Source organism: Mesoplodon mirus (genome assembly GCF_964341445.2).
Source record: "Mesoplodon mirus genome assembly, chromosome: 1".
In the NCBI taxonomy this organism is placed as follows: Eukaryota; Metazoa; Chordata; class Mammalia; order Artiodactyla; family Ziphiidae; genus Mesoplodon; species Mesoplodon mirus.
Window position 1 is genome coordinate 75,678,587 of NC_138976.1, and position 16,212 is coordinate 75,694,798.

The 16,212-nt window shown below is 40.9% G+C and overlaps 1 protein-coding gene across 1 annotated transcript in view; it reads right to left on the reverse strand.

Moving 5' to 3' along the window:
• The window catches only part of DOCK8 (dedicator of cytokinesis 8), a 224,152-nt gene that overhangs the window by 84,783 nt on the left and 123,157 nt on the right, over positions 1 to 16,212 (reverse strand). The window contains exons 15-19 of the mRNA XM_082620022.1: positions 5,304 to 5,421; positions 3,772 to 3,842; positions 2,551 to 2,689; positions 1,832 to 1,933; positions 196 to 291 (exon numbers count right to left, since the gene is read on the reverse strand). Coding sequence (XP_082476148.1) covers positions 196 to 291; positions 1,832 to 1,933; positions 2,551 to 2,689; positions 3,772 to 3,842; positions 5,304 to 5,421 — 526 coding nt within the window. The remainder of the gene's footprint in view (positions 1 to 195; positions 292 to 1,831; positions 1,934 to 2,550; positions 2,690 to 3,771; positions 3,843 to 5,303; positions 5,422 to 16,212) is intronic.

Sequence of the window (16,212 nt, forward strand, 5' to 3'; positions counted from 1 at the left end):
TGAAAACAACAAATAAAACCTCACAGGCTTGCAACTTCCCACACAGAACTAAAAGGGTTTTTTGGTGTTGTTTTATCCAGGCACAAAGATTTTCACTGATCTTTTATTGAACTGTCCTTAGAAGTTTCTCTGCTGAACCCCATCTTCATTATTAGCCTGCTGTTCTGATTTAAACTTGACCTGGATATTCCTTACCTGGGTGTGAACAGAAGAAACAGCTTGCACTTCAATATTGAATACTCCCTTATGTCCTTCAGCCCATTTAATGGGAGGATTCTGCAAAGGGACTTTCTGTGTTAAAAGAAAACAAATTAGCAATTCAATTCCCTTTTCTCAGTACTAACAAGCAGAGTAAAGCAACTTGACAGTAGATGTCAGGGTTATACAAATATAAATCTCCCTGGAAAACTAATATAACTGGCCTTAGAGTTAGGAGCCCTGGGTTCAAGTTCAGTTTTACACCAAATTAATTATTTTCACTTTGACAGGTCAATGAAACTTTCTGGGCCTTCATTTTCTCATGCTGAAAGAAGGGGTTTGAATCGAGTTATCTATCTAATTTAAGCTTCCATCCAGCACTGGTAATCCTTGATTCTAGGAATTAAAATAAAGTAATATCCTAATGATTTCTCCATTAATCAGGAATGTCAGGACAAAGTGTAGAATATCTTTAGAAGACATGAAATTTTAATGCTTTTGAGCGACTACAGTTTTGTTCCCTTTTAACAAAATGTTTCCAAGTAGCAGTCCTTCTAGGCTCCTGCTTTAATTACTCAAAATGACTTTTATAATATTTACATATCAGTAGCCCTGTAGTCCTCAGAGACCATTTCTTGCCTTAAAATCTCAAGGGAATTGTCATTCTACAGTGTTGAGTAAGGAGGGCCTTGGCAAACCTGGCCATGTGAGTGTGGGTTTTGTGTGTCTTGCATTTTAATGGAAGGAAGCATACTGTACTTGCAAGGGTAGGATGTGTGCACGGGGTGGGGACCTTTGGAACTATCTCAGACAGAGTTACAAACTGGGGCCCAAAGCTGGATCCAGCCCACAGACAGGTGCTGTTTGGCCCAGTGTTAGAAACTGTCGAATTAGTTGCCAAACATTTGAATGTCAGAAAATTTCACGTGAAAGCCTGCTTTTCTATCATCTTTTCAGAATCTGAAGATATGAAGACATTGGTCTTGCATCTCAGCATAGCACCAATGTGCAGAGCAGAGGAGTAGCTATGACCTTGGGTGGGAAGACAGTCTCCAGTGTGAACAAATTCCACCAGGACCTTGCACTCATTATGCTTATTATTTATTTATTTATTTATTTTTGCGGTACGCGGGCCTCTCACTATTGTGGCCTCTCCCGTTGCGGAGCACAGGCTCCGGATGCGCAGGCTCAGCGGCCATGGCTCACGGGCCCAGCCGCTCCACGGCATGTGGGATCTTCCCAGACCAGGGCACGAACCCGTGTCTCCTGCATCGGCAGGCGGACTCTCAACCACTGCGCCACCAGGGAAGCCCTGCCTTCCTTTTTAAAATACCCCATTCTGTAAACCCCTTTGTTATAGATAATACAAGGTAATGCTGCCTGGGTATGGGTTGTATTTACCCAACATTCTGAATTGGTGATAATCTAAATTAGTGAGGTCTTAAAACCAGTTATTTCTCCCATCCTATCAGAACAATGTGCTCACAGAAAACACCCTGTGCTGACAGATAACCGCTCCCCAAAACATGCTGAGAATCCTTGGTCATGTATAAAGGAATGGGAAGTGGCTCTGGAAAGGTGGTCCAAGACCATGGCTGGACAGGAAACAGGTGATGGCCAGCTTGCTGGTTACCTCTGCAGAATGCATAGAGTAGTTGGGTGGCAGCTTTTCCAAGGCAACTGGGAGACAGTAGGAGCCAGTTTGAAGACGTTCATTTAAGAGAATTGGCAGCCACTGAAATAGATGATGTAAAGAATAAAATGGTATTTATTACAGCATATAATTCTGGCAATTTATCTAGCTCACAATAATCAAATGCAACTAAATGATGATTAGATATTGACCAGAGCTCTTTTGGGCAGTAATTTCTGTCAAGTTCTTTAGATTTGAAATTCCCTGAGAGCTTCTGAGATGGTAATATCAATGATTCACTGCTTTCGGAGCCAAAGTAGTAGAATTTTTCTTTATAGCCAATGTGTGTGTATATCTGGAAAACATCAATGTTTATCTTACCTTTTATATATTGTAAAGAAATAACTTTTTCCCCTTGGGGAAAAAAGAGCTATTTTTATATGTGAAGCATATATATAAAATTTGGAAATAATGGACATTGTAATGCTTTTTCTACAAATGAGTATTCTTTCACTATCTCTCACCCACTACCTTTCATTCCTGAAATCGTCATTTGCTAAGTCAAGTCATCTCTGCTCTTTGCTGTAATCTGGTTTGGCACATTTTGCTACTTCTGACAGGACAAAAAGCAAGTGAATAGAATTTAGCTTTTTATCTCTGCAGGAACCTTGGAGGCACCAACAACTGCAGAGTGAATCTGCAGGTGGAAAACAACTCACTGAATATCCCAGGAGACTTTCTACGGAGTTTCCTTGCTTCTGCTGACAGCTGATATGGTAGAAGGTGAACAGGAGGTGGTGGTTTACTGTGAGCTTAGCAGGGAGCTTAATTTTCACTTCTTCGTAGAAGTCAGGAGACCTGTTTCAAGAGCACATTATACACAAATAACTTTTAGCAAGAATGATGGCTTCTCTGACTATAAATTGTAACACCACGGACCCTTTGCCCCTCAGAATTCGCCGGCTTGGTGTTTTATTTTTCATTTTACATCAGTCTCCTCCTAAGCTTGAAGTCCTGAGACCAAGCTTATGTCACTGGATACACTTCACTTATATAAGGCTGCTCACAAACGAAAAGCTTTGCCAGAAAAAAAAAATCCCTGCACACAATGGAAAAACCCAACGACTTAATTTGGACAGAGGATGAGGTTTGGAGTCCTGCTGTGACCTCCTTTTCTATCTCTACCCCAAGAACAGGGACTGGTGCACAGCCGGCACTCATCAAAGGATTTGGGGGAAACAAATGAAGGATGCAGGAAGGAAAGGGAATCTGATTTTACTGAATTATAACGTCCCAGGCAGTTTACTAAGGGCTTCACGTACATTCCTCATTTAATCCTCATTCCAGTCCAAGAGGGTGGGTTCAGAGAAGTATTCAATACTTAAATGGGCCAAGGTTATCAGGCCGGGATCAAACCCAAGTTTCTCTGACCCTGTACGGATGTTCTACCTGGAAGTGTGAATAACAGTTTAGACGTTATTCTCTGACTCAATTTATCCACATAAAAATGAGTGTTTCATTTCTCCTTTGGTCAATTTAAATCTTCTTAAAGTAGGTAGTGGTGAGGTGTGGATAGAAGACAAGGAGACAGACCAAGGAGGGCTGGATTTTGTTTCTGGCCCCTCCAGTACCTCAAAGCAAGGCAAGAAATTTCTCTCTTTATGGAACACCATAAGACCTCTCTATATCACACTAGAGTAGAAGGCTCCAGAAAACTCAAAACAATATTAGGTTCTTGAAGATATGTTCTTCTCCCAAACACAGTTAATGGCAAAAATCGTGGTTCTCCAACATAGAATCAGGGAACCGGCATGGATTTCCTCTGTCCCTTAGTCCCTGAATTATAAATACTGGTAGGAGGAATCACTTAGGGGATTCAGAAAAGCCAGGAGATAATAAAACAATCTTGGCATATATTTAGAACTCTGAAATATACTTACTTGTTGTGGTATGTAACAGCCGTGTAAACTTCCTGCAGAAATTCAGGCCCATTGGATCTTCCAAAGATGACCTGTTCACCAGTATAGAAAGGGCCAAATTAACTGTGGTATTTGGTTAAATCAAATCAACGATCATCAGCCCAGTAGGAGGTTCTGGTCTCATAGAGCTGCATTTTGTAAATTAAGAGTGCTGAGTTCTACAAGTGGCCTAACTGATGCAGAAGAACTGGCTATGAAGGGTAAACTGAGACCCCAGTGGCTACATCAGTGACCAAGGGCCATAGGCTTGTGAGACTAGAAAACCAGTGCTCTCTCCATCTGCCTCTTCACCTAGGGGTCTATACTACAGGGCAACGTTACAGAGTTTTGCCCTCCGTGAGAGATCCCTGGTCGAGGCTCTTTTTCCAGGCTCTTTTGCCTGGTCACTTGGGTCATCAGGACCATCACTGGCCACACGTTTATGGTGTTTAGAAAAAGACACATCTTTGGGCCTGGGTCAGCCCTAAAGGCACATGACTTCACAAGTGGACTCACCTTTGGGTAAATTAAAAAAGAGCCCTTCCTACTAGATGCACTAATGCCCATGCCAGGTCCCAGGGCTTGGTGAGTGGTGAACAGGCTGGAGTTTGGCCCCCATTCATCCCTGGCTGGGTACCTTGGCCACCACCAGGATCTGCATAGCTGTACCTGGCAGCCCTGATGGATTTGCCAGGGGTGAGAGTGGGGAGAACCAGGGGAGTCTTCCTCTAGGATTTCTTTCCCACAACCATTGCAAAAGGATGCCTTGCATTGGGAAGGTAGGTGGGACATTAAAAAGATGTTTTTTTTTTTTAAAAAGTGGATATTTGAAGAATGGAAGCACTGGAAAAAAGTGACTTCCGTAGAAAGGTATATTAACTGAATTCTACACCTTAAATAAAATAGTAATAGCTAACCACCATCTCGTTTGTTGGCAGATGGTTAAAAAAATACAAATTCTGGCATTTTGGGTTCCTTAGGGAACACTGCATTATGTATTTACTGTTTGATTTACATTTTACCTCAGGATGAAGATCCATTCCTAGAAGGTGTTGAGATGGTGTATGTTTATTATTATAGGCAGTACTTTCTATTATATTTATCTCTAGATGTGGACTGGGGCTTAGGTAGATGTGTACCGCAGTGCACATCTGAAAGTACAGCAAGCATGGCTGACACCTTGGGCCTGTCTTTCTACTTCTTATTGGGTTAGGGTGGCATGGAAAGAATTCATGATATTTTTCAGTCTTCTAAAATGATTTGCATTTCTAAATTTCCCAGCTCACTGTGGAATAAGTTGGGAAAGAGACTTTCGATCGAGGCTGACCCTGCTTCCCCATCAGTATCCTGGGAGCAATACTGGACCAGCCACAAAGGCCCTTACACATGATCAGTCGTACTGACCTGAATCAACACACACTCTACGCTGATCAGCCCTTGATTTTCTCTGTGTGAACCAGCAAGGGAAGTTCAGCCCACCCTGGTTTGAGGCAAATGTTTATTTCCCTCATTACCGGCATAGCATTGCTGGCATCCTCTCCACACATAAACTGGATCTTGATTGTGATGTTCCGGGCAGATGCTAGTTTGTTAGCAAAGTTCAGCCTCTGTGGGTAGACATAGAGAAGGTTTCTGGAAAACAAAAGATGAGGAACCAATCAGTAAGGTCTATAGTTTCTTTTAACCAAGTTCTTCAGGGAATGCTAAAGCCTGCACTCATGGGATGATTGTTCTGAAGGAGTTTTTCCTTTCTGAAGTGAATTACTTTTGGAGAGTGAGTTACTGTTGATTCTTCCTCTTCAGCTGCAGTGATCTGATAATAACCAACATTGTTCTCTGTTTTGCTACACAGACAGAGGTGCCTGCTGCAGCTGAGAAAGTCTTGGAATGTCTTGGAATGTGCAAATCTGCCTAGAGGTAACTATATGTCTGATACAAAGATAAGAAGGCAAAACGTTCAGTTCATTTTAAACAAAACACATGGCCATAGACAATGGCCTAATTTCAGTTCTCCTCTTTCTCCTTTCTAATGTTATGCAGTAGTTCAAAAAAAAATTTTTTTTTTAATCTTAGTTTGGCCACGCTGTGCGGCATGCAGGATCTTAGTTCCCCGACCAGGGATTGAACCTGCGCCCCCTGCAGTGGGAGCGCAGAGTCTTAACCAGTGGACCACCATGGAAGTCCCAGTAGTTTCCATGTTTTATTGGCATGACTTTCTGTATTGGTTTAACTTTCTTTTTTCGGCTGCCTTGGGTCTCAGTTGTGGCACGCGGGATCTTTTGTTGTGACGTGCCAGCTCTTCGTTGCGGCGCACGGGCTTCTCTCTAGTTGTGGCGTGCAGATTTTCTCTCTCTAGTTGAGGCGCACAGGCTCAGTAGTTGTATCACGCGGGCTGTGTCCCACGTCATGTGGGATCTTAGTTCCCCGACCAGGGATCGAACCTGCGTCCCCTGCATTGGAAGGTGGATTCTTTACCACTGGACCACCAGGGAAGTCCCTAACTTTCTTTTCTTACATAAGATGACAGTTCAAACTTCCAAGCCCAATTAGCTACGTAACATAATACAAAACTATGAATAATATATCCATCCATTCAAAAAATACAGGACAGGTACCAGGCTGACTATAATTTTGTATATTTTTTCTTTCTGTTTGCATTATTACTACTATAACCCACTAAAAGGTAAGCTCCATGAAGGCAGGGATTTTTATCTGATGTTTTTGATTCACTGATGCATCTTCAGCAGCTAGAACAGTGCCTGGGACATAGTAGGTGTTAAAAAAAATACTTGTTGAATAAAAGAATGAATGTATATACTTTCAATCATATTCCTGACTTAAAGAAACAATAGTGATACTAATATTTATAAGGTACTTATCCTAAGTTGGGCAGTGTTTCAAATACTTCATATTTATTAGTTTAATTCTCATAATTATTCTATAGGTAGATACTACTTTGATGGCATCATCCCCACATCACAAATGAGGGAAAAAATGACATACAGTTAGTGAATGGCAATCAAGAATTAAAGTCAGGCACTCTGGTTCCAGAGCCATGCTCTTAACCTTACCTAAGCTATATCCCCTCAGATAAGACTGCCATTAAACAAAAGAATAAGAATGGCCTTTTCAGACTATGTTATTCATGACATCTCTCAGAGGCAAGCTTGCCTTAATTCTCTGGATCTTATTAACAGTTGAGTGTCAACAGTACACCAAAGGCTGACTCAACTGTGTCATGTTCTCTGGGAAAATGTCTTGTCTTCCTCACCCTTGGTCCACTATTCTAACTCCTAGGTAACACATTCTCCCCAAATGGACACATTCTTGCCCCAAAGGCTTCAAGATGACAAAACAGCCTTTGTGTGAACTAGACACCAGGAGAGCAGTGACCAAGAAGGAGGGCCAGGTGACCAGATTTTCCCTCTGTGAATATAGGCTCTCATAATACTTTACAAGGATTTGCATATTAATTGATACCAGGGTTTCAGCCTCAGCACTGTTGACATTTTGGACTGGACAATTCTTTGCTGAGGGGCTGTCCTGTGCACTGTAGGCTGTTCAGCAGCATCCCTGGCCTCCACCCACTAGATGTTAGTAGTATCTCCCCCCTACTCAGTTGTGACAACTAAAAAGGCCTCCAGATATTGCCAGATGTCCCCAGGTGGGGCAAAGTCACCCCCATCTGAGAACCACTGAGCTATACATGTGAATTTTGCATTATGGATCTATACAACTATACCTGGCAAATTTCCTATCTTTAATAGATGTAGTCCGTGCCACCTACTGGGTCCATACTCACATGTAAGGTTTGTTCCATTGGAAAAGAGTAAAGTCAATACTCAAGTACGAGGTAGGAGAAGGAAAATTTTAAAGTTTGATTTATGAAGTCTGGGGTAGTCAGGAACTGAAAAACCAAAAGAGAAAGACTAGGCTGACCAACTCTAACCTCTACATTGTCATAACCACAATGATCCTCCATCCTGTGTGTGTGCATGTGTGTATGTGCGTGCATGTACGCAAATGGTCTTTCTGGACCAGTATTTGCATAAATCCATGAATTTACCCCATGGATCTTCCTTGCTACAACAATATCAAGAGTGACAACACTAATAACCACAACCCTGGACAAGTCACAGTGAATGGCCTAGTGGACCTGCATCTGATGGTCATGCAGATGAGAAACTGAGGCCCTGAGAGGTGAAGTTAACAGTTCACTCCATGAATTAGCCACCAGTTGGGCACAGTGTCCAGTTCAGTGCTGTTCTGACCCTACAACATGGATGTCTCAGTGCCGCTTTCCAAATCTTTCTCTGTCACACTGAGGGACCCCAATCTCAAGGCAGGCAGATAGAGTTGAACCTCAGATGCTGTCAGGAGAGGCATGGACGTAGTAACAATGGCAGAAGGCAGTTCACGGTTGGGATGCAGGGATCTGTGTGGGGTATACTCCCCTCTCTGCATGAGAGAGGCTGCATGCAGAGAGGGGAGTATAATGGCTGCATGATCTTCCATATTATGAGGGTGCCATAATGTACACAGTCTCCAAAAATAAGCACTAAGATTTTTTCCTTTTTTGTCAGTTACGAAGCTGGGATGAACACTTTCTCTGTCTTGCCCCTCTGCAATGCAGTATACTTCTGGGAGAATCCGTTTTAGTTCTATATAGTTCAGTTTCTTCATCTTTGAGTTAATTGAAAAGACACCAATCAACCTTTCTTTATGCTGTGCTTGAAGAAATAATGAGCAAGAGTTTGTAAAAATGCTTTGAAGTAGCTAGATGAAAGGGTCTGTGTAGATCACAATGGTAGTAGCCCTGCCAGAATACATAAGCAAGTCAGCTGTCACCACACTCCTCTCCTACATCCCAACACAGGGGCACCACCTACCTATCCCACACATCCCCCAACACCAGTCAACAATTTTGCACACGACTTCCAAAGGGTTTGCTGACCCCCTATATTCAAACATCATCACCACGGGCATACAGTGTTCTGCCCGTACTGAATGCACTTTCCACACAGTACAGAGCAGGAAGGAAACATCAAGAGAATTTAGTCCAACCTCCCTTTCTGCAGGCCACAAGCCGACTCCCAGAGACATTAAATGACTTTGCTTAAGAATTTTTTTAAGAAGATGCATTTCCCAAGTATCATCATAGTTCTTACTGGCAAGAATGCCAAGTGATATGTTTTGTTAAATCTGTATGATTTTTAAGAAATGAATATAAGAAAATAATAGTGTTTTCTCTTGGAAGGAAAGATCTACCTGCAGGATCAGTGATGCACAGAGGCTCAACCAGATAAGAGTAATGATCAACAAACTGATAAACAGCCGCATACATTTTATATATGGTAAATTAAGTGTCATATTAGCCAAAGAAAAATCCTAAGAATTATATTATTTAATGATTTTTGAGAAGCTCACCCATAACTGAAATAGGAATCCCTTGTTAAAGCAAAGTTATTTTGAAAGTTTCTCCAGCAACTACAGGTCCAGTGTAAGTGCAGTTCATTTAGTATAATCTCATCTTTCCCCAAATACAGGCAAAAATGCTTCTCTTCAGTCATATGCATCACAACATAGAACAGGACATTTGGTATTCATCAACAGTTTTCTCTCCAAAGCCACTTCAGATGGCTTCTCTTGATTATAAACTATTTTAGAAATTTTAAATTCTTTCCACTGATTCAGCAACTGCCCCTCAACTTATTTTTAAACTGCCGGGATTAAGCAGCTCCAGGAAGTTAGAGGTTAACTTGTAGAATTTGGTCATTATTAGTTCTAATTGTTGACCAAGCTCTCTCTGCTCTTTACTCTCTTGGGACTATCCTCCATTTCTTTTGCTGAAAACAGGTTAACTCAAGGGACCTTGAAAACTTTCAAAGCCGCAATGCCGAAAACATCAGTTTGGCTTCTCCTAAGTTTAGCCTATTCTTTATCCACTGCAAGGAAACAAAGAGAAAAGCTGCCCTACAAAACAGAAAGACAACCTACAGAATGGAAGAAAATCTTTGCAAACAATACAACTGACAAGGGAATTATCTCCAAAATATACAAACAGCTCATACAACTCAACATCAAAAAAAACAAACAACCCAATCAAAAACTGGGCAGAAGATCTAAATAGACACTTCTCCAAAGAAGACATATAGATGGCCAATAGGCCTATGAAAAGATGCTCCAAGTCGCTAATTATTAGGGAAATGCAAATCAAAACTACAATGAGGTATCACCTCACCCCGGTCAGAATGGTCATCATCAAAAATTTACAAATAACAAATGCTGGAAGGGGTGTGGAGAAAAAGCAACCCTCCTATACTATTGGTAGGAATGTAAATTGGTACAGCCACTGTAGAGAACACCATGGAAGTTCTTTAAAAATCTAAAAAGAGAGCTATCATATGATCCTGCAATCCCACTCCTGGGCAAGTATCTGGAGAAAACCATAATTCAAAAAGATACATGCACCCCAATGTTCAATGCTGCACTATTTACAATAGCCAAGACATGGAAGCAACCTAAATGTCCATCGACAGACGAATGGATAAAAATGTGGGGTATATATATTTTATATATATATATATATATAAATGTATGTATGGAATGGAATACTACTCAGCCATAAAAAAATAATGAAATAATGCCATTTGAAGCAACATGGATGGACCTAGAGATTATCATACTAAGTGAAGAAGCCAGACAAAGATAAATATCATGATACCGCTTATATGTGGAATCTAAAAAAAAAAAAAAGATACAAATGAACTTATTTCCAAAACAGAAAGAGACTCACAGACCTAGAAAACAAACTTATGGTCACCAAAGAGGATATGGGGGTAGGGGGGGAGGGATAAATTAGGAGGCTGGGATTAACATATACATACTACTATACATATATATTATATATAATATATATTATGTATATATACATTTCAGATTATTTTCCCTTATAGGTATATATATAATATATATACATATACATATGTAGGTATAACTGAATTTCTGTACACCTGAAACTAACACAATATTGTAAATCAACTATACTTCAATTTAAAAAAAGTGTGAGTATACACATTAATAAAAACATTGCTGACCAAAAAAAAAAAAAAAAGCTACCCTGTCACGGGTTCAGTGTTCTCCCCCAGAGGCTTCTCCAGCTCCAAGTGGAGCTCAAGGAGCAAGTGAGCTAGAGCAAAAAGCATCCTGGCCACCTGATTAAACAACTGGATGCTCTGAACACCTCTTTAGCTGAGCTTCTAACACAACTCAGCCAGCAGAAGAGGATGAAAGGAGGCCTTGAGAGGAGAGCTGAGCAGCCTCAGCCCGACAAGAGGACAGAAGGCCTCCATCGGCTGGTTGCAGGGATGAAGCCCAGGGAGAAATTCAACGAGAAGCTGAAATCGCTAGAGCAGAAGCTGCGGGAAGCTGCGTTATTCAAGACAGGTGGGCTCTCTCTGACTAGGGTGATGGGTGCCATCATGGTGAGTAGATCGTTATTGATAATTTGAGTTAACCATGATTTTAACAGATTGGAAGATAAGCCTCAAGGGTAAGATGCATCAAGTTGGGCTTATTTCTCCTGTGCAAAAGCCTGGTTAAAAAGAGTAGTGGTACAGATTAATCCTTTGGGATGCAAATACTTACGTATCTTCTGTGGCTGATAATGCCAACCTAAACCATGTTTTGAATAAAAACATATTTGTGTCACTCACTACCACACCTGCCAAGGAGTACATAGAGAACCACTCAGTCATGCCATAAAGCCAGAAGCCTAGCCTGCTATACTCTGAGAATATTATAGGGCCTTGGAAATCCCAAAGAGAGCCAAAGGATTAACTGTAGCTGTTCAGGTCAGACAATCCTTGGGTGCTACTTATGTATCTCTTTGAAAGTGAGACTGAAGTGAGTTAAATGGCTTATACTCATTGCATAATGTGGAGTGAAAATTTAGAATATAACACATTCTGTACGAAAGGGGCGTAAATATTCAGAAGTTGAATATGCGTAAAGGATAAGGGCTAAAAGATGATCTGGGGAAATGAAAAAGGTAATGTGATTTTGAGAGGAACTGGTGTCAATTTTGGTTTTCTTTCTGTTATTTCACTATAGAACCTGTAACAAAGTAATAATATCAAATACATGTTTAAAAAAAAAAAAGAAAAAAAGGAGAAAAAAAAGAATTGCAGGTTTTGTGGCCTGGGTTATCTTCACTGTCTTTTGAGTATCAGTAATGCCTGTAACCTAAGCTTCTTTTATACCAGGGAAGATGGGCTTGTATGGAGACCTATGATTAGTGACCCTAGCCAGGTAAGAAATTGGGTGAGAATGTCCTTTAAAAAACTGCAAAATGTTCTACAAATAGAAGGTGGACAAGCCAATTTCCTCACCTGTAATAGAAAGGTTGGAGTTAAGTCTCAAATGCAATGATACTCCAAAAGTGCTTAGTAAACTGCAATGTGACACAAATGAAGATTCTCTTCCTATCAAAATTGTAAAACAGCTGAGTGGACTTTATAATGCAATTTTAAACACTCTGCAGGACTGTGAGATCTTAAAACATATTACTTACAGAATGGATCAATTTCTCTGGGTTTCTCTCTCCACCTTTCAATTTATATATGCCTCTCGTATATCTCTTGGTGGCGCTCTCTCTCTTTCTCTCTCTCTCCCTCTCTCCCACCCACCCCCTGTCTTTAATCCGTGTGTGTGTCTCTGCCTCTCTTTCAGTATCCCTCAGTTTCTCTCTTTCTGTCTTTCTGATACAGCCTCTACCATCTTTTTCTCTCTCCCATGGCCTCTCAGAAAGGCAAAATGCTCTTTTTGCGGGGGCACTCCTTCAGTTTCATCTAGTCACTGAAATCCATTTCCTTACAAGTTCACAAGCGTTTGATGATTTTCCACCCTGAGCCAGGCCTGGGTTACAGGCAGGGCTGTTTCTTTCTCTCAGGATGACAGGTACAGAGCCCAAGATCTATGAACGTCTCAGGATTCCAAAAAAAACGCCTGAGACCCTCAAAAATGATTAGCTCCAAAATATGAAAAGTAAAACCTCAAAATCAAAATTAATGAATTTTAAATTAAATGCTTACCAAAAATTGCAAACCTAGAGATACTATTTTGTTTGTTTGTTTGTTTGTTTTTGCGGTACGCAGGCCTCTCACTGTTGTGGTCTCTCCCATTGCAGAGCACAGGCTCTGGACACGCAGGCTCAGAGGCCATGGCTCACGGGCCCAGCTGCTCCGCGGCTTGTGGGATCTTCTCGGACCGGGGCATGAACCCACGTCCCCTGCATTGGCAGGCGGACTCTCAACCACTGCGCCACCAGGGAAGCCCAAGATACTATTTTGAGGTACCTATGCAAGGTAAGAAGCTGAGGAGGCGGTTTTATTTTTCAGTCACATTTCATTTCCAGGAAAATTTATTTTAAATGTAATAGTAAAAGTAGCTAATAATATTTATTTTTTACCGCTTGCAGGCACCATTCTAATAACAGCTAATAGTACCAATGACAGGTACTACTATTTAGCCTCATTAGACAGATGATAAAACTGAGGCACAGAGAGGTTGCATAACTTGTACAAGGTAACACAGCTGGCAAATGGCACAGGGCAATTCAAATGCGAGTGCCCTGAAAGTCATACTAGACCCACTGCCCATAACCTTTGCTGCTTCTAAGAACAGTAAACAGTTTCTTTGGTCAACAATCAGACTCATCAGAACTTTATCATGATGTGGTTTTTTATTAAATTGTTCAAGGGCTAAAGGATGTTTCACCAAGCAAACTATAAGAGTTTTTTAAGTTTAAAATAACAAAGTTTAAAAAGTTTAAAATAACTGAGGAGATGAGAGTGAGTACTGTCCCTCAGTGTTAGAAGTTTTGGTGTTTTAAATACATCAAGTGCAAATGAAGTTAGAAATCTCAGAGTTTAGTATTTGGAATATTCTGGAAATAGGAAACCTGCAAGCCTAAAGTGGCTATATATTTTAAGTGGGATCATGCTTTGTAAATGCTTTTGGATGAGCTGACTTTGCTACTCAAAGGACATCCAGAGAGGAGCAGCATCAGCATCACCTGGGAGCCAGTTAGGATGCATTGCAGATCTGCTGAATCAGAACGTGCGTTTTAACAATACCCCAGGTGATTCAAATGCACATTCAAGTTTGACAAGCACTGATCCAAGGGAACTGGTCTGTTTTTTAATTTGACAGATGTATGAAACCTGTAGTTCAGGGTTTTTTTGTTTTGTTTTTGTTTTTTGTTTTTGGTTGCTAGGAAGCTCAAAGTCAAATTTGCAGCTGACTTTGTAAGAAAATGTAGAGGACCTTAACCTTACCCAGATTTATACCGATTTCCTTCTCCTTATTTTCCTTTCACCCAGAAATTTTATTCCTTGTTACACAATCTCCATAAGCTGCCTCACATACTTTTTTTTAGAATGGGAATATTTATAAATAACCGCACAAAAGTAAAATATTTGCTACCTCCTGTCTTGTTGTTCCATGGTCTCATGCCATTATTTGTGTTTATTCCTATTTCTAATACTTTAGGTTAGATCAAATCACAAACTCACAAAGGAATCAGTGAAAAACGGAAAATGGGAAGAAAACCCCTAACATGTAGGGTGAAGAGAACATTCCATCTTCAGAAATCAGAGCAAGAGAAACGGAATGTGAGACTTGTTCTAGGACACCAGTCAGAATCCACACAAGGCTGCCTGCCCTGCGAAGTGGCACAAGAATGGAAGGAGGCACCGGGGATGTTGTCACAAGCAGCAGCTTGCCCCTTAGTAACCTCTGTGCTCTGTGGGCTAGGCTGCAATGCTTTGTATAAATGTTGGCACTGTATCCTGAACATTGCGGACCTCTACCCTCTGCCCCCACAAAAAGCAAACACGGTTAAGAAGCCAGAGACAAAATGTTACCGTATTGTTTAGAAACACTACAATGACCCAATATGCTCTCTCCATAGTCTTGTTATGTTAAAATAATGCACTCAAAACCAGAAATCAAATGAGAGAGAAAAACAAAAAACAACAGCAAACTCTAATACTTGTTATTACACCATTTTCAAGACTTTTGCAGGGAAAATGGTCTATGCTTTCTCAACTGATGAACTACAACTTGAACATCAAATATGGTGTCTTTACATAGGACAGCTATTATAAGTACTAAGAATCTGTCTTCCAACATGAACTAACTAAATGCTCACAGCTCCTATATTTGCAGAGTACCTTTTCTGTTACATCAATCCCTATCCCTTCTTTTTATGAGATAAGATAAAAAGTTCCACTTAAGTGAGAGCTTGAAAAGCCAGCATTCCTATGAAATAATGCAGGACCTCAAGCTGGGGCAAAGAAAATGTTACCTTTTAGAAACAAGTGAAAGCACCCTAGCTCTCCTTAAAACCCACTTACTTGTTTAGGAAAAGTCCAGCTAGTTTTCAATAGCAAAAGACCCAAAGGGAAAGTTGGGATGTTTATGATCCTAGGCTTTATCTAGATCAGATTCCCATTGAAAAGAATCACAAATACATAAGCATTTGAAACATGCTGGGGAAAATTGACTGCTTCAAGAAAAAATAAATAAATATCTAACCTTGCCTGAAACGTTTTTTTAAAGATACTTTGTTGAACTGGCTGAAATTTTACCAGTTAAGATATTCATGTTACCATATGCTCTTTTGAAACTCTGCTTAGCAGATTGAACGTATTAAGTGGTTTATATATCATTCACTCCCACCCTTAGTATGAATTAGTTTACCCAGATTTTTCCTTCTTACAAAGAGGTTAGATTTAGGGGCTGTTAGGTGTGAGTGGTGAAAGGAAATAAAAAGGATGACCTGGTAATTGTTAACCATGAGGCACTGCTTTGAGGAAGATTCCCCAGTTGCCTAGGGTGTCAGGGAGAGTGACAAAGTAAGGGGAAGTTGGAAAAGTACCCAAATCCAGATTTTTTTATTCCACAATTTTTTTTCTATAACTTTCTTTTTTTTTTTTTTGTGGTATGCGGGCCCCTCACTGTTGTGGCTTCTCCTGTTGCAGAGCACAGGCTTCGGACGCGCAGGCCCAGCGGCCCCGGCCCACGGGCCCAGCCACTCTGTGGCATGTGGGATCCTCCCGGACCGGGGCACGAACCTGTGTCCCCTGCATTGGCAGGCGGACTCTCAACCACTGCGCCACCAGGGAAGCCCCTCTATAACTTTCTTAAACTTGACACTGACAACACAGTCAAAATAGTCACTGGATAACTGCAGCTCTTTCAACTCCCAGCTACCATCATGGAATCCATGATGTGGTTTTAAGGTCTAAGTTATTCGGATATTCTTTGTGATTCTCACTTAGGGAGGGCTCAGATATTTGTTAAATAGGTCAAGCTCTCAGTTGGCTTATTAGCCTATTTTCAGTGGGTTTTTATGGATGA